At 38.3% G+C, this 23,177-nt stretch overlaps 2 protein-coding genes and 1 pseudogene across 3 annotated transcripts in view; 2 read left to right on the plus strand and 1 right to left on the minus strand.

The window, feature by feature from the left end:
• Positions 1–11,788, plus strand: part of FGD6 (FYVE, RhoGEF and PH domain containing 6) — a 116,257-nt gene extending 104,469 nt beyond the window's left edge. For both annotated transcript variants that reach the window (XM_076007100.1, XM_076007101.1), the window contains exons 18-21: positions 1,363–1,490; positions 7,140–7,268; positions 8,692–8,840; positions 11,172–11,788. In XM_076007100.1, the coding sequence (XP_075863215.1) occupies positions 1,363–1,490; positions 7,140–7,268; positions 8,692–8,840; positions 11,172–11,208 (443 nt within the window). In that variant the 3' untranslated portion in view covers positions 11,209–11,788. The remainder of the gene's footprint in view (positions 1–1,362; positions 1,491–7,139; positions 7,269–8,691; positions 8,841–11,171) is intronic.
• A 6,327-nt stretch (positions 11,789–18,115) lies between these two features.
• The window catches only part of NR2C1 (nuclear receptor subfamily 2 group C member 1), a 49,038-nt gene continuing 43,976 nt past the window's right edge, over positions 18,116–23,177 (plus strand). The window contains exon 1 of the mRNA XM_012775288.3: positions 18,116–18,350. The gene's annotated coding sequence lies outside the window, so the exon portion shown is untranslated. The remainder of the gene's footprint in view (positions 18,351–23,177) is intronic.
• On the minus strand, positions 18,872–22,597 carry LOC142873432 (NTF2-related export protein 2-like; annotated as a pseudogene).

Below are 23,177 nucleotides of genomic sequence, written 5' to 3' on the forward strand. Positions count from 1 at the left end.
GATTTAGTGAGATTTTATTGTATGTCTGAATGTACAGCTTTTTGACCAAATACAAAACAATACTTCATATTTACTTACTCATTATTTGCAAGTATTCTACAGTTAAAGTAAATGCAGCTAGCAGGACTGCTCAGGTCTATATTTTAGGAAAGGATTTTTTAAATTCCTGAAACCTATACGATCTAAATTGTAAAAACTTTGTCCTTCATTTCCATGAAGAATAGCTTTTCATTAGCAAAGAGGAATTTCTTTTTTTTTTTTTTTTTTTTTTGTCACAAGTTAATAGAGGCAAGAGAGGAATTTCTAAGTGAATAAAACTAGATGACATGCTATTTCAGAATTCATATATTTATAAATTAATAGTTTATTATTGCCCATATACGTTTTCCAAGAAGACCCATCCATCTATTCCTTTATGTTTCTCCCTTTGTTCTCTAGGTGTATAGTATAAGCTGCAAAAATTCAAAATTCATCTTTTAATCCTCCTCCCTTATCACCTACACCCATTTGGTCAGTAGATCTTGTCAATTTTAGCTCTGCAAATCTGTCTTTGTCTGGATTTCTCCATCTCAGCCCTAATAAGACTTTTGTCTAGACTATTAATAATTTCCTAACAGGTTTTCCTGCTTGTATATCCCTCCTCCTTGCTACTGCCAGATATATTTTTCTATATTTAATCTGCTTATGTCACTCCCCAGCCTAAAAAGTATAAACAACAAACCAGGTTCCTTAGAACCAGCCTCTTTTTTTTCCAGCCCCATTATTCTCCAGATAGATAATCTAATTTCCTATCTCTCTGCCTTTGCTCATGCCAACTTCTCTGTGGATAGTATTCTTGTTCCTCTTTTTATTAACCTGGAAAATTGCTACTTATGCCTTAGTGGCCAACTGAAGTATCTTATTCTCTTTCCCGCTTTCCCTGGACCTCTGCAGTTAGAATTAATTGCTTCCTCATCTGTGTCCTATAGCCCCTTTTCTAGTATTTTGTTCATTGTAATATTATGATCATTATCTAGACACCAAACAATGCTAGAGGTTTTTTTTTTAAGTCAGTAGGGATTTTTTATTTTAAAAAATTTAAAAGTTGGTAGTATATTCACATGTTTCAGAATTTTAAAGGCACAAAGAGTCATCCTTTCACCTGGTTTAAAGTCCCAAAAGTATAAAATCATAGATAGGGAAAGCCTTCCTCCGATTCACCTCCCAGCCATCCATCTTCTGTTCACGGGAGCCATCAGTGCCATCAGTTTCTTGAGTGTCCTTCCATGTTGATATTTTATGCAACAACGTTTATTGATTTGAATTAAATTGAATTACAGAGTGCTCACCACTGGCTACATAAATGTACCTGATTTGTTTTAGATCACCAGCACTCCCCTAAGATTGGATCTCCTGGAAATCACAAATCTCCTTCCAGTGCCTTATCTTCAGTCTTACATAGTATTCCATCAGGGAGGAAACAGAAAAAAATCCCAGCTGCTCTCAAAGAAGTAAGTGTTCCCATTAAACTTGCAACATGATAGAAACTGAATTATTCATATGCATATAATACACTATTTTTCTTTCATAGAGGAAGATGTCATTCCCACGGCTATTAAGTCATGAATTTTAATACTGATGATGGATGTGCATGATGACTCACAATCTTGTTTGGTCTCCCTTCTTACTTGAACCATTTAGAAAATGACTATTGAAAGGTTTAGCAAACATTTAATGGCAATAATAGAAAGTAAAAGATAAGTTTGGGTACACATGAATTTTTTAAATTACTTGGAAGAGGCCCTTTACCAGAGGCAAAAAGTCCATAGAATATTTTGGGCATCTTGTTAGCATTTACTGATCTGCACAGTTTATTTGTATGCATTGGTTAGTTATATGAGGGCTGTCCAGAAAGTATCCAGCCATGTAATATGTTCTCATTATATTAACAATGCCTGGATACTTTCTGGACAGACCTCGTATATAGCTGATGTCACTGATAGTAGGTTACCTTTCCTTTAAACTTAAAAGAAAATTTTAAAACAGTTGTAATAGCCTGCATGCTTAGACCTGCTGATGGTATAATCCATAGGCATTGTTAATATTCTATCCAGTTCCTCAAATTTAAGTGTCAGTCAGCAAGTGTCAAAGAGCAGACAGCATGGCCATTTTGGCCACTCCATTATGATTAGTTTAATTAGTTCCACCTCTGTTAGTTTTCTGGCCAGCAGAGTAGGGTTTTAAAGTTGGTTCTCTTGCTTAGTTACTGTGGAGATGTTCTGTCATGCAAAGTGGAAGCAAATAACTCTAAATATTTGACCAAGATTATATTTATTACATAAAGTTAAGAGTATATTACCAGTGAAATAGTACAAAGTGATTAATAGCCAATCTCAAGAAATAATAAGGATAGGACTGAAAGTTCCAATTGTCGAGTTTTTGTTTTTGTTTTTTTTTTTTTTTGAGACAGAGTCTTGCTTTGTTGTCCAGGCTAGAGTGAGTGCCCTGGCGTCAGCCTAGCTCATAGCAACCTCAAGGTCCTGGGCTCAGGCGATCCTACTGCCTCAGCCTCCCGAGTAGCTGGAACTACAGGCATGCGCCACCATGCCTGGCTAATTTTTTCTATATTTATCAGTTGGTCAATTAATTTCTTTCTATTTATGGTAGAGACGGGGGTCTCGCTCTTGCTCAGGCTGGTTTCGAACTCCTAACCTCGAGCAATCCACCCGCCTCAGCCTCCGAGAGTGCTAGGATGACAGGCGTGAGCCACCGCGCCTGGCCCAGTTGCCAAGTTTTATATGAAACTGGTTAAGCCAATTTAGTCTCTTCTCTGAATTGTCTCTTCCATCCCTCAATTCTAGAGTCTTAAATCTGTATTCATAACTTTGAGATTCTTAATCAACTGAATTGGTTCTCTGTTTTCTGTACTTTTTCACCACTTTACACCAATGTCATAGTTTTCAGATATAATTCTTACCATGTGCTCCCCTCTTCAGTCTAAACTCCGCAACACCAGTGACAATACACTTTACAGTTTAGACTAGACTCACTCTAACTGTAGTCTCATTTCATATATCTTCCAACCAGCTACACAAATAGGCCTTCCACTTGAAACCTCTGCTTGCCAATTGCAGCCGTTTCTTTTATTCCCCTGGTTCTCAAAAGTGTCCCCAGACCAGTAGCTTCGGCATCACTTGAGAACTTTTTAGAAATTCTTGGGTTCTACCCAAGATCTAGAAAATCAGATGCTCTAACAAGCACTCCTGGTGATTCAGAAACATGCTAAAGTTTGAGAACTCTTAATACTTTGCTCCTTTGCAGTCAGACTGGAGAAATTAATATATCTAGTTAAGAACTATAAAAGCCAAAGTATAGTATTCTCCTTGGGAAACTGGGTCTTCTGGTGTTTTTTAAATTAAGGTGAAATTCATATAAAATTAACCATTACACTTCAGTGGTATTTAATGTATTCACAATGTTATGCAACCACCATGACTTTGTAGTTTTAGAACTTTTTCATCACCCCATAAAAACACCCTGTACCCATTAAGTAATCAGTTCCCTTTATCCCCTTCCTTCACTCCCTGGTAACCTCTAATCTGCTTTCTGGCTCTCTGGAGTTGCCTATTCTGGATATATCATATAAAAGGCATCACATAATATGTGACCTTTGGATCTGGCTTCTTTTTTTTTTTTTTGAGACAGAGTCCCGCTTTGCCTCAGCCAGGACCACAGGCATGCACCACCATGCCCAGCTAATTTTTTCTATATATATATTAGTTGGCCAATTAGTTTCTTTCTATTTATAGTAGAGATGGGGTCTTGCTCTTGCTCAGGGTGGTTTCGAACTCCTGACCTCGAGCACCCGCCCACCTCAGCCTTACCAGAGTGCTAGGATTATAGGCGTTTGCCGTGGTGTCAGCCTAGCTCACAGCAACCTCAAACTCATGGGCTCAAGTAATCCCACTGCCCCAGCCTCCTGAGTGGCTGGGACTACAGGCATACACCACCATGCCCGGCTAATTTTTTCTATATTTATCAGTTGGCCAATTAATTTCTTTCTATTTATATTAGAGATGGGGTCTCGCTCTTGGTCAGGCTGGTTTCGAACTCCTGACCTCTAGCAATCCGCCCACCTCAGCTTCTCAGAGTGCTAGGATTACAGGCGTGAGCCACCGTGCCCGGCCTTTTTTTTTTTTAAATTATGTTACTTATTTTTCTTTTTTTTTTTTTTATCTGTTATGGTGATCTGTTGTTTTTAATTATATTATTTTTCATTTTTTTTATCTCTTATGGTGATCTGGTTTTTTTAATTTATATTACTTATTTTTCATTTTTTGGGAGGGGGCTTCTTTCACTTGGCACAATGTTTTTCATGGTTCATCAAAATTATAGTATATATCAGTACTTTGTTTCTTTTTATAGCTGAATAGTGTTCCATTATTTGTATATACCACAGTTTATCCATTCATCTCTTGATGGACATTGGTTGTTTCTACCTTTTGGGTATTGTGAATAATACTGCTAAAAATATTCATGTACAAATTTTGGTGTGCACCGAATTTGTTTTCATTTATCTTGGGTATATACCGAGGAGTAGAATTGCTTGGTCATATGGTAATTCTATGTTTAACTTTTTGAGGAACTAGGAAGTTGTGTTCTTATTCCAGTAATGTTCAAAATATTTTTAGAAACTCCTCTTTTTAGAATTACACTCAGAGCCTTGGTATTCTTAGTAATGGTAGACTGTGTCTCTTGAGTTGGATTTGATTTAATTCTTAAATAGTAGAGTCATTGGAAGACAAGTTTTGTGAATCACTTAGGTGATTAAGTTGGTTAACACCAATTTTATTTCAAATAAGATAATAGAGGCTAGTTGGTATTATGATTGATCTTCTTGGGTGACTAATAAACTAATTCTAAAGTATTCTAGAGGAAGAATGTAATATATTTTGAGCAATGTTAATAATACTTATATATAAGTACATAGTACATAGTAGTATCCCAGTGTAACGACATTTTAAGCAAAATCTCATTTGAAGGTTAAACATTCTATTTGTTTTTTAAAAAATCATTTGCTAGCCTTTTATAAGAATGTATTACTTTATACAAATCTACTCTCACTTAACAAATATTTCTAATTTAATGTTAGATCTTAAATTTCTACTAAATACTATATAATCCTTTTCATGAAATATATAAGAAATTAATACAATTCATCAATTATTACATAATTAAAGATACACTTTTAAAATTCACAGAGCCCACCTGCATTAGTTTTCATTGCTGCATAACAAATTACCACAAATTTAGTGACTTAAAACAACATACATTTATCATCTCACAAATTAATGCATGCAGCTTAGCTGGGGCCTCTGCAGGGCTATGGTTAAGGTTTTGGCCAATACTGAGTTCTCATCTGGAGGCAAGGGTCTGCTTCCAAGCTCATTCAGGTTGTTGACAGAATTCATTTCCTTGCAGTTGCAAGACCCAGAGCCTTGGCTTCTTACTGGCCTTTGGCTGGAGGTTGTCCTCAGCTCCTTGCCATGTGGGCCTCCTAACGTGTGCTTACTTCTTCAAAGCCAGCAAGGGAAGCAGTCTCTAGAGCCAGTCTGCTAGCAACATGGAGTCTTGTATAATATAGCATAATCATAGGAATGACAGTCTTTAGAGCCAGTCTGCTAGCAACATGGAGTCTTGTATAATATAGCATAATCATAGGAATGACATCCTATCAATGTCACCATATTCTCTTTTTTTTTTTTTTGAGACAGAGTCTCACTTTGTTGCCCAGGCTAGAGTGAGTGCCGTGGCGTCAGCCTAGCTCACAGCAACCTCAAACTCCTGGGCTCGAGTGATCCTTCTGCCTCAGCCTCCCAGGTAGCTGGGACTACAGGCATGCGCCACCACGCCCGGCTGATTTTTTATATATATATCAGTTGGCCAATTAATTTCTTTCTATTTTATAGTAGAGACGGGGTCTTGCTCTTGCTCAGGCTGGACCATATTCTCTTAGTTAGAAGCCAGTCACAAGTCCTGTCCATACTCAAGGGAAGGGAACTGTACAACACTGTGACTCTCCAAGGCAAACACCATGGGAAGCCACCTTAAGAGTATGCCTGCCATAGCACTAACAAGGCAAATCCTAAATGTGGTTTTCTTGTTGTTTTTTATTTATGTCTCTACTGTCTCTACATTTAAAAAACGATTTTGAATTTTTTTTTTTTTCTTATTTGTTCCTGAGACATGGTCTCTTGCAGTGGCACAATCATAGCTCATTGCAACCTCATACTTGTGGGCTCAAGCATTCCTCCTGCCTCAGCCTCCCAAGTAGCTGGGACTACAGGCACATGCCACTGCGCTTGGCTAATTTTTTTTATCTTTTTTGTAGAGATGGGCTCTTGCTATGTTGCTCAGGCTAATCTCGAACTCCTGGCCTCAAATAATCCTCCCACCTCATCTCCCAAAGTGGTAGGATTACAGGCATGAAGCACTGTACCCAGCTCTGAATTGCCATTATTACAATCATTAGAAGTTGACTATCTTTTTACATAGAGATTAAAACATTTTCAACCTCTTATGAAGCAAAAATTAGTTTCTTTTCTTGCAGACCAATATTGGGGAAACAAAGACTAATCTGTTCCTTAAAATCACCTTCATTAAGAGTAGAATTTTCTATTTACTATTCTGTTAATATAATTTTGAGAAGTCTAGAAAGTTATTTTAGGAACAGAATTAAAGGTTCAAAGAATTTTTTCCTAATACTCCAAAATAAGAGTAATAAACAACTTATACCGTCCACATATTATAGCTTTAAAAGCATCTTAGACTTTTGGGATTATTTTTCTTCTCTTACCAACCAAGAAAATACAGTTGAACTCACAAAGAAACATGTACAAACACATACAGGCACAGTTAAACCAGCAAAAATTCTAGAATTTCGTCTAAAAGAAAAGTTTTGGGTTTTTTTTAATGCTCACATTAATAGCAGTATTCAGTTTGTACCTTAGCACACTTTGAAAATGTAGATTTAATTCTGAAATATTCTATGATTGTTATGGTTATTGCTTTCAATACCTAATGATTACAAGCAAGTTTGTTGCTATTATAATTTGTGTGAAAAACATTAAACTTTGTATGTATGGGGCTTGCTTATTTAGGTATCAGCAAACACAGAAGATTCTTCTATGAGTGGCTACTTGTACAGATCAAAGGGCAATAAGAAACCTTGGAAACACTTGTGGTTTGTCATAAAAAATAAAGTACTATATACATACGCTGCAAGTGAGGTAAGATCTGAAATCTAAAGATGAGTAATTTTGGGGTCTTGTTTGATAATGCCAGCTGAAATAATTACAAATTTATAAAATCCATTTGTTTTGTGTGGGGTTTTTGTTTGTTTTGCTTTTGGAAGGGGAGGTGTTGTTGCTGTTATTTTTAATGTGAACAGTATTCTTGCTTTGTTCCTGGAGAGCTCTTACTCAAATGTGTTAGGAATTTTTCCATATTATTAAAATACAAGTGTTTTTGGTATCATGTGACTACTAACTACTTCTTGAAGGCAAACACTAAAGGAAACTTCTTTTCCTTTTTGCCAAGCTCTCAGGAGTGATACTCCCTTTACTGTCTTCCCCAGATTGTATTGATCAGATATCAGCATAGATATGATAGGCTTTGGGTTGTTGAGAGAAATATAGCTGGAGGTTGTAACAAAATTATAAAATAAAAAGTATAGGCTTTTGTTTGGGTTATAAATAACTTCTAGCTGTTTATTTCTGTCCTTTTCTCCTATCTGATCATCCTGTGTTCCAACATCCTGTGAAAACCGTTATTCTAGGGTCCACATTTTTCCTTAGTGGGATCCGGGTAAATCACCTTTCTGAGCTATGTTTTCTGCATCCATAAAATGAAAGTCATATAATCACCTACTATCTTTGGTTGTCATGAAAATAATGTGAAATTCAATAGATGTGAACATGCCAAAAGTAGATACAGTGTCTAGCATGGGGTAGATGGGGAAGGGTGGCTCAGTAAATATTGTTGAATAAATGGAAAACGAGTAAGTTGCTAGAATTATCACTGCTTTATATGTGTGTAAATGAAATTAAATTAGAGCTATATAGATCAAGAGTTCTGAATTTTGTCTCAATTTAAAACAATCTCTACCCAAAAGATCCAATGACACTCTACAAAAAAGACACCTGCACTCGAATATTTATAGCAGCACAATTCATAATTGCAAGGCTGTGGAAGCAGCCCAAGTGCCCATCAATCCAAGAATGGATTGATAAAATGTGGTATATGTCTACCATGGAGTACTATTCAGCTCTAAGAAACAATGGTGATATAGCACATCTTATATTTTCCTGGTTAGAGCTGGAATCCATACTATTAAGTGAAGTTTCCCAAGAATGGAAAAACAAGCACCACATATACTCACCAGCAAATTGGTATTAACTGAACAGCACCTAAGTGGACACATAGGTACTACAGTAATAGGGTATTGGGCAGGTGGGAGGGGGGAGGGGGGCGGGTATATACATACATAATGAGTGAGATGCGCACCATCTGGGGGATGGTCATGATGGAGACTCAGACTTGTGGGGGGAGGGGGGGAAATGGGCATTTATTGAAACCTTAAAATCTGTACCCCCATAATATACCGAAATAAAACAATTAAAAAAAAAACAATCTCCATTTATGTATTTTTAGGACGTGGCAGCCTTGGAGAGTCAGCCTTTACTAGGATTCACTGTTACTCAAGTCAAAGATGAGAACTCAGAGTCTAAAGTATTTCAGTTACTGCACAAAAACATGTTATTTTATATATTCAAAGCAGATGATGCTCACTCAGCTCAGAAGTAAGTAATTTAACCACATTTTTCTTTTATTCCTGAGATTTCAAGTTGTTATTTTAAAGGATTGATGTTAAAATGACCTACATTAAGGCATGAGGACAACTCAGAATCTAAATCAGAGATCCTAATTAGAAAGACTTGACATATTATTTAGACTCTTTGGAATTTTTTTAAGACAAGGCAAGGGTATCTAGAATGTTTTCAGGGGGTGGGGCGGGAGAGAAAATAGGTAGTTGTGTATAAAGTATTCTGTCTACACATGACTTCAGAGGAAGCAGCGTGATGCTGATCTTCTGAAAGGAAGGGAAGCTGAGGCATTTGACCTCTCCTTCAGTGAGGGTAAGAATCTTCCCTTGAAACATTCCAAGACTTTGGCAGGCCAGTGATTCAATTGTGCCATGGAACAGCAGGAGTTTAAACAGCTGCTTGCAAACTTACTTCTTTGGGAAAAAGGTCAAATGCATTAAGAGGCTCCCATGCTGTTTCCGGTGACTGAGTAGAAGGAAATGGATATGATTTTAGATGGTAAAGGCTGAAACAGTCTCTTCAAAATTCCAATAAGAATCTTTATTTAGATGTTGTGAGTTTGCTTAACATAGATATGCATATCTCTATGAAGTCAAGGTCCCTTCTGAACAAAATAGTTCAGCTCACCTCTCTTTTATTTGATTTTTACTTTGCCCTCACAAAAAGTACATTTCTTTCTTTTCTTTCTTTCTTTTTTTTTTTTCAGTAAACAGTGTTTATGTTTCCTCAATGGGCTTAAAAGTGTGTGAATAATAATGATAATAAAAAAGAATGCTTTGAGTAAACAAGGCTTGTTGTTTCTTAAGGCAGTTAGAATTAATGTAACAGAATTGCTTGGGTTCCTAAATGCCAACCAGGTACAATGTTACAAACATCCTGTAAGACTTCTTTAAGACTTTTGTTTATTTGTGTTTTTGAGATAGGGTCTCACTCTGTTGCCCAGGTTGGAGTGCAGAGGCATGATTGATTATAGCTCACTGTAGTCTGGAACTCCTGGGCTCCAGTGATCATTCTGCCTCAGTCTCCCAAAGTGCTGGGATTCCAGCCATGAGCCACCATGCCCAACCTGAAGAATATTTTTCCCCCAGCCCCCAAGAATATTTTTAAATTATGTAATTTAACTATCTTTTCTATAAAAATTACTTCAACAATATAGTAATTACCCTAAAATTCTGTCAGATATTATCTTTCTTACAATTTTTTTCTGTATTCATCAAACTGATAAAAATTACTGCTTTTCAATATACATCATCTTTTGCTTATATCATTAATTTTACAGGATAGAAATGCTGTCAAGACAGAATTAAATGTAGTTGGGTAAAGGAAATCAGCTTACTTGTCATTTAGAATTGGCCCAAGCTAAATTATGAGTTTCTCTGTGACGTGATTGATATCATATGGCTTGTTTTTTTCACACATGACAGAATATTAAAATGTGTTAATTTTAGTGGAAAGATTGGGAGGCTTTTTAAAAGCCTTGCTATTATGATACAATTTATAAGCTATTTATGTTCAAAATTTAAATTATTGTTAATTCTGTCCTTGAAATTTGAGCTGAATCTTACTAATATAGGCTGCTCTTACTAATTTAATTGAGTGATTTCAAATCTTCTTACTTCCCTTGGCTTTCTTTACATAAAGTATTACTATAAGAAATGATACTACAGTAAGAAAGTAGAAAAAAAAGTTCAGAAGCAATTATACTCCCAAGTGTCTTTTGAATAATTGAGGCTATGTATATGGTCAAATAAAACTTTGTTTTGAGACTAAGGCATTTTGAAAAGACTTCTGTGGAACTCTGAGAAGCTTTTATATTACATACAAAATTTTGATCAACTAAGATGCCAGGTTCCTTTTACTTGAAAATATTGAAACAGATCTGGACTAGAGGATATACAAGGAAACTGGTTGGTGGAGTTAAGGCAGGAGGAGACAGGGACATAGCTAGTGTTTCTAAAAGCATAGAGTCAGAATATCACATAAAAGAGAAAGGGAATTGTAGTAAAGGCCTTGGGTAGTATATCTACTTTCATAACCAATTATCAGGATTTCATAGAACTTCTACACATGAAATGGTCATTCTTCATGCCTCACAGAAATAAGAGGCTTACTTTCCAGGCCAAGTTTTGTACCGACTTACCAGATAAAGGGCAGTCCCATATACAGAGAATGCCAGTTTGCTGTCGGAAAGCTCTTACATATGCTGTTGGGGTAATCAGGTCCACAGGCCCAGCCATTATGTATATCGTGTTCATGTATCTCAGATGACTGGATTTTACAAGCCTAACAGATTTTTCTTATCAACAGGTGGATAGAAGCATTTCAGGAAGGCACAGTATTGTAGCAGTAATGGTTTCATCTCTTCTGTGGCTCCAAGGAGGTGGAATTTCATCAAAATGGAGTAAATGTAATTCAAAAGTTTTATAAAAATGAACACTGCCAAGATAAATCCAAGTAGACTTTTCATCAGATATGAGAAATTATTTTGTTAGGTAATAAGTACTTGTTTTGAAATTGTTTGTTTTTTTCATGTATGTTATTTATTAAAATTTTGACGTTTACTTAATGGTCAGAATTATTTCTGAGATTCACACTGAATTCTAAAGTACCATTTCTTTAGAGAATAGAAAACCTACTTAATACTGTATACTGTATTAACTATCTGTGACACAGTCGACACTGTTTTCTCTACCTTATGTTGTAACATTCTTACTAGTGGTAAATCTTTGTAAGTTAAAAACACATATCAAGGAATAAATTTCCATGCAGTGCTTGGTTTAGGAATTATTATAAAACTGCTGATGAAAAAATGCATGTCTTTGAATCAATAAACTTAGATGATTTTTATATCTTTTAATGGAAAAATATATGGCCAGCTTCTACCTCAGTAACTGTGAAATGAAATTTCAATATATTATCTAAAGTATTTCTACTGTTATGTACCTCTTTTGGCATGAGTTAATATTACATCAACAAAGAATTATAGCAAAGGGATAGAATCTGAGTGCTTTTTTAACTGTGAGTAGGAATAAGGATGTTTTCATTTGCAGAGGAACACACATAATTAAATCTATGGGCTTTTCATTAAGTCCAGTCTTTTTTAAAAGCCTCGGTTCAACACAAACATAAATATATTATTTTTTAAAATAGCAAAATATGGCAAGCATTACATTATATAATATCTTCTGCTATTTTAAGAGTTCTGAGCCCAAGGCAATGGTGGTATTTGTATCTTAAAAAAATTTCCTATAATATTGTGCTTTGCAAAATGAACTGGAATTACCATATAGGAAAAGCACAAATTCTAAGCCAGTAATAACTGAAATTGTATAGTATTCACTTTTAAAAGGTCTTCATATACCATTTGGTGATATGGCCTCCCTGATAATTAAAAAAGTCCTTTATTTAACCAGGTGTCAGTGCACCTCATTAGGAAAGCTTTATTTTCATAATTCTGGTGCACTTATTGTTTAACATAGGAACTACCTTGTACATAAAATTATTGATTAGTAAAAGAAAAATGAAATTAACACTGTGATTAAAAGTCATTCCCGATGTTCATAATATATTAATACATTTTATTGGCTGAATTTACACTATAAATTATCTTAAAGGCAAGGTTATCCAGAGAATTATTCATTAAAGGGCAAAGGAATTTTCCTTTCTGCTTCTATATAGAGGATTTCCTAATTCAGTGTGATACATAATGGCAGCCAAGAGAATTACTAAGTGCATTTCTGGGGCCTTTTGACTGCTGTCCACTGCAGCACCAGAGTCCCTACTAGATCTAGAGTTGGCTGCTATAGTTTTTTCTGGCTATTTCTTGCCATTAAATCATTTTAAATCCTCTTACAACTTCATACAGAATCCTAACATGCCATCTCCTAAGTCTTTCTACCATACCAGGTAAACTAATATTTCTTTGCAGCTCATTTTTTTTTTTTTTTTTTTTTTTGAGACAGAGTCACTCTCTTGCCTGGGCTAGAGTGGGGTGGCGTCAGCCTAGCTCACAGCAACCTCAAACTCCTGAGCTCAAGCAATCCTCCTGCCTCAGCCTCCCAGGTAGCTAGGACTACAGGCACGCACCACCATGCCTGGCTAATTTTTTCTGTTTTTAGTTGTTTGGCTAATTTCTTTCTATTTATAGTAGATACGGGGTCTCGCTCTTTCTCAGGCTGGTCTCAAACTCCTGAGCTCAAGCAATTCTCCCGCCTCAGCTAGGATTATAGGCATGAGCCACAGGCTCACTTATTTTAATCAAGGTCATATAAATATGGCTTCCATGTTAAAGTTCCTGCACAGTTTTTGGTGTATCCTTTTTGGAGGCCAAGATTATACATTATAAAGTGCTTCCTTCTGCGTTAAGTCTGGCATTTAGCAAGACAGGTTATTGGGGAGTTCTTCCCCCTCCTCTTGAGCTCTCAGCCTTCTAACTACATAATTTCGCTTAAGCCTTAGAGTCTAAAAAATTATCAGCCAGGCCATTATATTTTCCAAGAACTGACAGAATCAAAACTGTGAGAGAGAGAGAGGAAACCTGGCACAAACTTACAGTAATTATCCTTAATTACATGTGAAACTCGTGTATGATTGTATTAACTATTGGCTTAGCCCCATGGAGGGTTTTGGACAATATAAAATATAGCCTTTGAGGAAGCTATCAGATTACCTTCTCCTCAGAAAGATATTTGAAATGTGGAATAGTATTACATTCCCATTCCCCTTTATCAGTCCTTCATAACTTACTAAAATTGACCCATTGTTATTTATGTAACCTGGCTCATTCACTGTCATCCAAGATCCTAATTATATGCAATTTGTTGTAAAGCTACTTTGAAAGATTATCTCTTGATAGCTAACAGTTTAGAGGAAAAAAATTTAGGTCTGTAAATGGGAAGAAATTATAAAGAGTATCTAGATCCCAAGAATACTGTATTAATTACACAGATAACATGTGCTTCCATCCAAACCTTTTCCAGGTGTCTCCTTTTATTCATAAGGAGGAGAAAGAAGTTTAAAAAGATGCTGAAAATAACCTAGACCAGATGCCAGGCTGAACTAGGGGAAGACTGGAACTCTTAGCGAGCGTTCCCAACTAGTGCTGCTCCTTTATCTGTGGCAACTATAAATTACAGGACCCATCAGAGTCCTAAAAAAATGAGAATGGCTGTCTCTGGCATCGTCCACATTTATGAACCTCTTTCTAATGTCTTTCCCCCTATTCTCTGATATACCCAACATCCCCCTATTGTCCTTGGGCTGCCCAGATGCTTGATTCTTTGAGTGTTTAGTAGCATTTCTTTAAATGAGACCATCAGACTAACTCTTTTTTTATTTTTTTTTTTATTTTTATTTTATTCTTTTTTTTTTTATGTCAATTTTCTACTTCTGTATAGACTAACTCTTGATTCACATTAAAACTATAATGGTACAACTAAGTGAAGAAGACAACTTTAAAGTGTAGTTTTGTTAGCCAAAGGTATATTTTATGTTTGGTTGGTAGAATATATCTGGAAATTAGGAAAGCCTCCTATGTGATAATTTAGTTAAATGTAAATGTTAGCATATATTGATATGTCTTGGAATGTACTTCCATTGTGCTCAGCTTTTGACCCACTGTAGTCAATCAAATGTAGTCACTGGGATTTCCAGAGAGGTATATCCTGGTTCTCTTGTCCTGTACACTCCTTGAAGGAAGATGCTGTATCTAATATGTGAGTTTCTTCCATAGCTTCTACCTTGGGTCTTTTTTTTTTTTAAGAGATGGGGTCTTGCTTTGTTGCCCAAGTTGGACTCCAATGCTCAAGCGGTCCTCCTGCCTCAGCCTTCCTGATAGCTGGGACTATAGGGGGCTCCCTGAGTCTTTTAAGAAGAAGTATTTGTTCAGTTGAATAGAAGAAAGTGAGGACAGGATTCTTGTCTTCTACAATGCAAACACAGTCCCAAAATGCCCACTTTGTGTAACTCAGATCTTAGACCTACTCTCTCCACTCACCCGCAAGACCACAATTGCAACTACCTGTTGGATATCTATGTGAGTCCTTAAGCTTTTAAAACTTTACATGACTAAAACTCAACTCACTTTCTTCCCATCCAAATCTGTTTATTTTCTTCTGTATTGGAAAGACACCATTCAAGGCCCCAGAATCTGGCTCCAAGTCTCAACAAGACTCTGCAACTGCTCTTGTATCCTTTCCACCCTCTTCACACTGCTGTTATTGCATAGGCCCTGGCTCAAGTCCTTGTTACCTGTTCCCCTGATTGCAATAATTTTTTCTAATTTCAATGCCTTCTTTGTGTGGTTCCATTTTAAATACTGCCAGAGCAGTCTTTGAAAAACATAGTTCTAATCTAGTTTCATCTCTGCTTTTATAACCTTAAGCGGCTTTCCCACTGGCTTGGCATGGAATACTTCCTCAGGTTTCAGCTAACTCTGACGCCACCTTTCTCTGTTCACAGTTTCCTTTCTTTTTTTTCCCTCTTCCTCCCCAGCCCCCATCTTTGCCTATTTATCTAAGACTTCTCTGTGATAGTTGATCCTTGTCCTCTCCCCTATTTCTGCAGACTAAATCCAGTTGCTTCTTCCTCTGTGCTCCCATAACCTTTAGTTCATAAACTTTTGTGTGATGCTTAGCACATTCTGTCCTTGAAAACAACTTTTCTTCATTTGAGATTCCCCCATGGCATCTGGCAGAGTGCCTTGCATGCAGTGGACATTCAGTATTTGCTGAATTAAATTCCTTCCTATCCATTCCTTCTGATTTTTTTTTTTTCCAAAGTGCCTGTAATACACTTATCATTCTGGAACCTATGCCACTTTTAATGTCTTTTTTTAGAGGAAAAGCTTATCTATGGTTTTTCCCCTATAGGAAAAGAGAGAGTTTCTAGGAGGATTTTTTAAAATGATAAAAGGTAATGGGAAATTTTCAAAAGGCCTAAATATCAAATTCCTTTTCCTTTGGGGTGGGAGGAAAGGATGAAGAGGGGGGCAACTCCTTTCATATGAGTTGGTCATAGCATGTAAGAACCAATCTTGAAATACTATTTTTTTAAGTGACTTACAATGTATTTCTAGAAATGCTTTTTACTTAAAGTGATAGTAGTTTGTGTCTTATTGTCCATATAAAGATACGGATCCTTTATAAATAAAAAAAATAGCATTGTAAATATTGTTAATATGTATTATATTTATGAAAATAAATTTACTATAATACCTACCACTGCTGTGATGATGTCTTCTAAACACCTTTTTTTCAAGTCACACATTTTAAAGATGAACATCATTGATCTCTTTTCCTGAAGCATCATTAAGGGAGACTCTTCTTCACCTACAAATGATGTTCCCAAAATAGCTTCTACTTCCAAGTTTCAACAAGTCAACTTATTGTGACTTAAGTGAATTAATTGGATGATAAGGGGTAACCACAAGCATCAGTATAGGCATGCATATTCTGCGCCAAGAATAGAGAAAATGTCTCAGACCACCTCTTTCCATTGGCTCTGTAGTATACAGTCATGTACTGCATAATGTTTCAGACAATGACAGACCACATACACAGCAGTGGTCGCATAAGATTATAATACCATATTTTTACTGCAGGTTTTCTATGTTTAGGTATGCAAATACCATTGTGTTACAGTTGTATTCATTCAGTATAGCACTGAGCTGTATAGGTTTATCCTATGTTTTTAGGTTAAGCAATAGGCTACACCATATAGCCTAGGTGTGTCATAGGCTGTACCATCCAGGTTTGTGTAAGTATACTCTGCGATGTGCACATAACAATGAAATCACCTAATGACTTTCTCAGAACATATCCTTGGCATGACTATACTTTCATAGCTTTCACCTTTGGGACCACCTTAAGGATATGTGGGAGGTGTGGAGGGGCTGCCTTAAAACCAACCCAAACACAACAAATGATGATAAAAGGCAGAAGTGGACCTTTTTAGAGAATGGAGCATAACATAAAGCATATTTTTACTTTTTAGGGAATGCTACATGCCCTTTACCTGTGTCCAGCTGCCTAGTTCCCTAAGGAAATAACAGACATGTTCTTGTTCCCAGCAAACATTTGTTTTTCCCTAACTTGGATTTTTGCCCTGAATCTAAGGCTGCTTTTCTACAGTGCCAACCTATGCTAGTTAGATACAGTAGAAATTCTGAGGACCCCTTAAAATCTAAGCTACAAAGTATTTTGCACATAGGGCAGTTCTTCCAGCCACACCTCCCTGTCACAGGTGGTCACTGTCAGAATGTAATATTTCATCAGTGCCCTTTCATTTCACAAATCTTTATTGACCAGCATGCATTGTCCTGTGGTAAATACATTACTGAACAAACCACAAAAGTCAGCCTTTGGGTCACTTACATTCTAGTGATTATATTCTTGCTCCCTTTAGCCATTCTCTCTTTATTCATAATAGTTGACAAGTAAAATTTGCTTTACTATACATGATTCTGCCTCTGCTTGTTATATTTAAAGGAAATTTATTTTTTAAAAACTAGTCAAGTAAAGTAGTGAGGAGGTGGGAAAGTAGTAGAACAAGAAGTTCAATCTGTAACTGAACAATCAAGTGAGATAAGTCACTACCAACCTAAAGAAGTTTAAATATCTGATTGGAATCTATCCAGAGAGAGCCTAGTTTTCCAGAAATTAGAAACAGCACTGCCTGAAACCGACTGCGTTATTTCATTACTCAAATCTGAAACGCTGATTCAAAATTTCCTTTATTTATTTTTTTTGAGACAAGAGTCTCACTTTGTTGCCCAGGCCAGAGTGAGTGCCGTGGCGCCAGCCTAGCTCACAGCAACCTCAATCTCCTGGGCTCAAGCGATCCTGCTGCCTCAGCCTCCAGAGGAACTGGGACTACAGGCATGCGTCACCATGCCTGCCTAATTTTTTGTATATATATTTTTAGTTGGTCCATTAATTTCTTTCTATTTTTTTGGTAGAGACCGGGTCTCACTCAGGCTGGTTTTCAACTCCTGACCTCGAGCGATCCGCCCCCCTAGGCCTCCCAGAGTGGTAGGATTACAGGCGTGAGCCACCGCGCCGGGCCCAAAATTTCCTTTAACGACCATCTTTGGCAAACACGATACTAAACACATGTGGCTCCTAAAAGTACCTGAAGGAGACGCCGTCTCCCTCCAAGCCGATAGGGGGCCGTCGACTTTCAGAGCCGCGGCTCAGCTCTCGGGTAGCTCCACCCCACCCAGGGAACGTCACGACCTCCTCTCGCCGCTTCGCCAATGCGCAGGCGCGGGAGGGATCGCGCACTGCCGAGCCGAAGGAGGGGTCACGAACTCTGACCCCCCCACACAAATACACAAACCCAGCAAGGTCCCTCCCCCTTTATTTTGGATCCCCCCTCCTTTCAGCTTTCTCCCACCTTTCCTCCTGGAACGCCCCCAGTCCAGCAGCCGCCTCGGTGGGACAGTCGGGTCGGCGCCCGACGCAGGGGTAAGGCGGCGGAGAGGCGCAGGTAAGAAGTGCGGGGTGGGGAGACCAGCGCTCGCGGCGGGGGGCGGGGGTGCTCCGTCAACCTAACTGCCAACGGACGCAGCCCTGGCGCACCCGCACAGCCTGCGGGCTCCGGCCGGCGGGTCCCACATCAAGGTCCGGTGCCGCGGCGGGCTGCTCGGCTTGGGCTGCGAGCGCGGACAGCGGCCGGAGTGGCGGGCCGGACGCCTGAGGCGCCGAGAGTGGCCCCGGCGGCGGGGTGCGGGACAGCCCGCGAGCGGCTCGGCGCTCGGCGCGCACGGCCACCTCTCCCGCGGGGCCTCTGACCTTTCACCTGCAGGAAAAGCTTCCGTCTCGGCGCCGCCGCTTCCCCCGCCCCAGGGAGCTGCGGCCGGGCCCGAGGGCGCACGGCGGGCACGGGCGGGACTCGGGGGAGCCCGGCCCTCTGCTCCGGGGCTGCGGGCCAGGCTTGGACCCCCTTCCCCAGGGCCGCTCACTGACTCTCGTGCTTACACGACACGGACAGGATGACGCCCTCTGCTTTCACTTTTCTTTTACCACACAGATGGGGCGAGAGTAGCCGCTGTCTATTGAGGAAAAGAAATGGAATGGTCTAGGGTCCTCTCTCACTGCACTGGGCACGTCCGAGCTTCCAATAGCTCTTTTGTTTAGAAACCCTTCCTCAAACTCTTACAGATATAATTTTATAAAATACAAATGTTGCCAAGTTGTCCCATAACCTTCAATAAGTAGGTCAGCCTGTAAACAAGTAACTAGAAAAGCAAAGCAAAGCAAAAAGACTTGAAATTAAGGCCTTTCGGATTTTCGTGCCTCCAGAAGTTGTACATGAGCGTTCGTATTTGAGGTCCTGAGGTCGAGGCAGGAGGATCGCTTGAGCCCAGGAGTTCGAGGGCGCAGTGAGCTATGATGACTCCACTGCACACCAGTCTGGGCAACAGAGTGAGACTCTGTCTCGGAAAAGAATAATGATTCCTTTTAAATTTAATTTTCTTCAGAAAACATGAAAAATTGTGTGTCTCTCTTCCCTGCCACTGAATCTATCTTTGTGAGCCTCCTCGCTGGGAATAAAATTTGGACTTGCAACCCAAAGCTAATTTGATTGTTTTCGAACTCTGTCAGTAGTCCCTCCCCATCAAGAAGATTCTGTGTATCAGTACAGCTGGGTTCTTAAACTCCAGTCCTTAAGTTTTGAATGTTGAGGATTGCAAGGCTGCCTGCCCCTCACTTCTTGGGCCCTTTTACCCTTTTTGTTTTGTTTTGTTATGTTTATAGCATGTTTATTTGTGGGGAACAAAGCAAAATTAATTTCGAGAATTCTCTGGAAATTCTAGTTTGGAGATTATTTCAGACAGCCTGTTTAGCTAAATTTGTCCTTTACTAAGGAAATTTACAAGAAATTAGAAGGACCTTCATCTGAATGTGGCCAAAAGTAGACCTCTTGGTGTATGAGAATAAGAGCTTTTCCCCTTTCTTCTGGAGATTTCCCCAACTAACAATAGAAATTTGGAGTCAGTAGTGATTTAAATTTTTTGAATAGTTTAATAATGCTCAGTGGACTTTTGGCTGAAGAGTTTTGTGTATCAGGAGTAGAAATAAATTGAAGTGGTTGTCTAGCTCATGATAATCTATCTGTAGCCATGTCTATGCAAGTCTCCATCTTTTGGGAAATAGGACTTCCAAAAATGGAAGCTGGCAATCATAACCCTCCCTTTCCTCTTCTTGGCCCAACTATGGTAATTAATCCAGAACGAGAACATATCATCTAACCTGAGCCAATCAGAAAGCATTACAAGGATTTTTAAATTGGAATTAGAAAAGTGGCTGGGCGTGGTGGCTCACGCCTGTGATCCTACCACTATGGGAGGCCAAGACGGCAGATCGTTTGAGCTCACGAGTTGGAGACCAGCCTGAGGAAGAGCGAGTCCTATCTCTACCAAAAAACAGAATTAATTAGCCGGACATGGTGGCACATGCCTGTAGTCCCAGCTACTGGGGAGGCTGAGGCAGGAGAATGGCTTGAGCCCAGGAGTTTGAGATTGCTGTGCTAGGCTGACACCACGGCACTCTAGCCAGGGCACCAGAGTGAGACTCTTTTTCAATAAAAAAGACTACTTTTCCTTTTCTGACGCTTTACTATACAACATTGAAAAAAAAAAAAAAAACGCCACATAGAAGCTGAGCATAGAAACAGGGAGATTCTCAACAGCATCTGAGACCCGACCTACAATTTTCTCCAAGGTCAGCTCTACCACTGTCCTAGCAGGCAGTGTATGTTCCCCCTCCCCTGTTTGTCTTTTTTGTTTAAACTAGCATTTGAGCTTTTGTCACACTCAAAGTGACTGATACACTCTCGTAAATATCTGTCCATGCCAAATACCTATTTTATGCTCACCGGTTTTGTCATTACCAATTTTTAATTTGTCTATCCAAGTGAGTAATAATGTCCTGTAAATATCTGAATTTTAGTAGAACTGAATTTGACAGGATTTTTAATTAAGTTAGATAAATTCCCTCTTGTTTAGTAACGGAATTTTAAAAAATGAACAGGATTATAGGATGTATTTGAATTATTTCATAAATCTATTTCCATACAAGTATATATTTATGGATAGTTTAGGAAGGGAAATAGGTAATGATCAAAATAGGATTATAGATTTGACTTTATGTCACTGTATCTGTGCCTTCCTAGACTTGAATCTTAAGATAATTAGTTGGGGCTGGGCTTGGTGGCTCACGCCTGTAATCCTAGCACTCTGGAAGGCAGAAGCGGGTGGATCGCTCAAGGTTAGGAGTTCGAAACCAGCCTGAGCAAGAGTAAGAGGCCGTCTCTACCATAAATAGAAGCAAATTAATTGGCCAACTAAAAATATATAGAAAAAAATTAGCTGGATATGGTGGTGTATGCCTGTAGTCCCAGCTACTCGGGAGACAGGCAGTAGGATTGCTTAAGCCCAGGAGTTTAAAGTTGCTGTGAAGGAGGCTGATGCCACAGCACTCTAGCCCGGGCAAAAAGAGTGAGACTCTGTCTCAAAAAAAAAAACAAACAATAAAAAAAGAGGAGTGTCTCCAAAGGTGGGTCAGAGATCAGCCAGGCTGCCTCAGTCACCTTAGGCTCAAAGGGCACAGGCCCCTAGAGAGCAAAGCTGTCTCTTCCTCTGTTGGTTTCAGAGAGGTTAGGGCCACCCCATTTCAGTCTAGTAAGAGATAATTGAATAATCAAGCTAAATATTGAGGATTGCTTTTAGCACAATTAATTGATGCATTTAATATTTTTAAGTCACTAAAAGAAAATTCACATGATTTGGCTATTATAATTATAGAATATTAGTGAATATATGATATATACAGTCTATAAAGTCACAAATAAAATTTTGTATTCTTCACTGAATGATATAGAGAAAAAGTGAAAGTCAAAATCAGTCCATTAATCTTACAGGCTCTCAAATTCATTTGGAGACAGTTATGCATTAAATTCAAATTAACCTTAATATGTATATAAGATTACCACTAATGAAGAAAAATCACAGAATTCTAGAGAAATCATTTTATTTTTTTTTTGGTATTATAAAAGGATTTTATTTTTGTGGTAGGCTGGGTTCACAGTGTATGTTTGATACTACTATAAGAATGTCATTAGTGGAATGTATATAAGGCATGTAAAAAACCAGCATTAAAGCTCTTAAGGGCAACAATTCAAACTGGTAGCTGCTAGGAATAAAAAATTATTAAAGAAATTTGATCTCAGCACATAGTATTTATAGTGCTTCTACAATGAAATGAATTAATTTCACATAAATTTGTTGCTGGAACTAATGTACCAAAGGAGAATGGACTTTCCCCCCAGTCTTGAAAACAGAAGCAACCACTTGAAATCTTCCCTACAGTGTTGTTAGGAACGGACTGAGCAGTCAGCAGGAAGCTCTGGTTGAAGTAGTGTTGTTTCTTTCCATCAAAGTTCACAGTTCCACCGGTCACGACAAAAACCGTAGTCTGAGACTGGGTAGCTTGCCCATGAACTGGTTGACAATCTAACATGTTGACCTGGAACTCACTAGAAGGCAACATCTCAAAAAAAATTAGTTAGGGCTTCCAGCCCTATAACAACATTTCCATTCCATATTAAAGCAGTCTTGTCCAGATATAGCCTGGTTAGTGCCCGTCTTCTTTTATCCATTGTCTCATAGTAAATATTGACAAATTCCTTGGCAGCTCCACATGCCTGATCTAAATAAGTTTTAAAATCCACAGACGTAGCTATCGGGGAACCGAAGCAGTCTGTTCTGGCAGTGATGGCGTCACTACCTCTTCACGCGTCCGGCTCCCTCGGCTGCAGAATAATCAAATATTTATGAAGAGAGCGAAACCCGCCAAATGCACATAATTTTCTACCTGCCCATTCTTTCCCAGAAGTAGCCTATAGAAATCTTTTAATGGATGTGATTTGTTATTTTTTTTTTAGTGTTTTACAAAATATTGATAAAAGAGTGTGTTAAATGGCTACAGTGATGAGTTTGTTCACAGATAGGGTTGCCCTTATTTAAATCAATAATCTACAACTCCTTTTCCATATCAGAGTTCTGTTTATGCTTCAGTATATTTGAAAAGGAAATTGCTAGGTGTTGAATAGTTTTGTATTTGTATTTCAGAGTATTTCAGATATTTTCAGAGTATACAAAAGCAGACAATAGTTTCATAAATCCATATATGTAAAATTCACCAGTTAACTGTGTCCAACAATTGTCAATATTTGAACAATTGTATTATATTTTGTCTAATCCCTCCCAGTCCTACCCACCCCGACTGCATTGTTTCAAAGCAAATTCTAAAT

Source organism: Microcebus murinus, chromosome 10, assembly GCF_040939455.1.
Source record: "Microcebus murinus isolate Inina chromosome 10, M.murinus_Inina_mat1.0, whole genome shotgun sequence".
NCBI classification, from domain to species: domain Eukaryota; kingdom Metazoa; phylum Chordata; class Mammalia; order Primates; family Cheirogaleidae; genus Microcebus; species Microcebus murinus.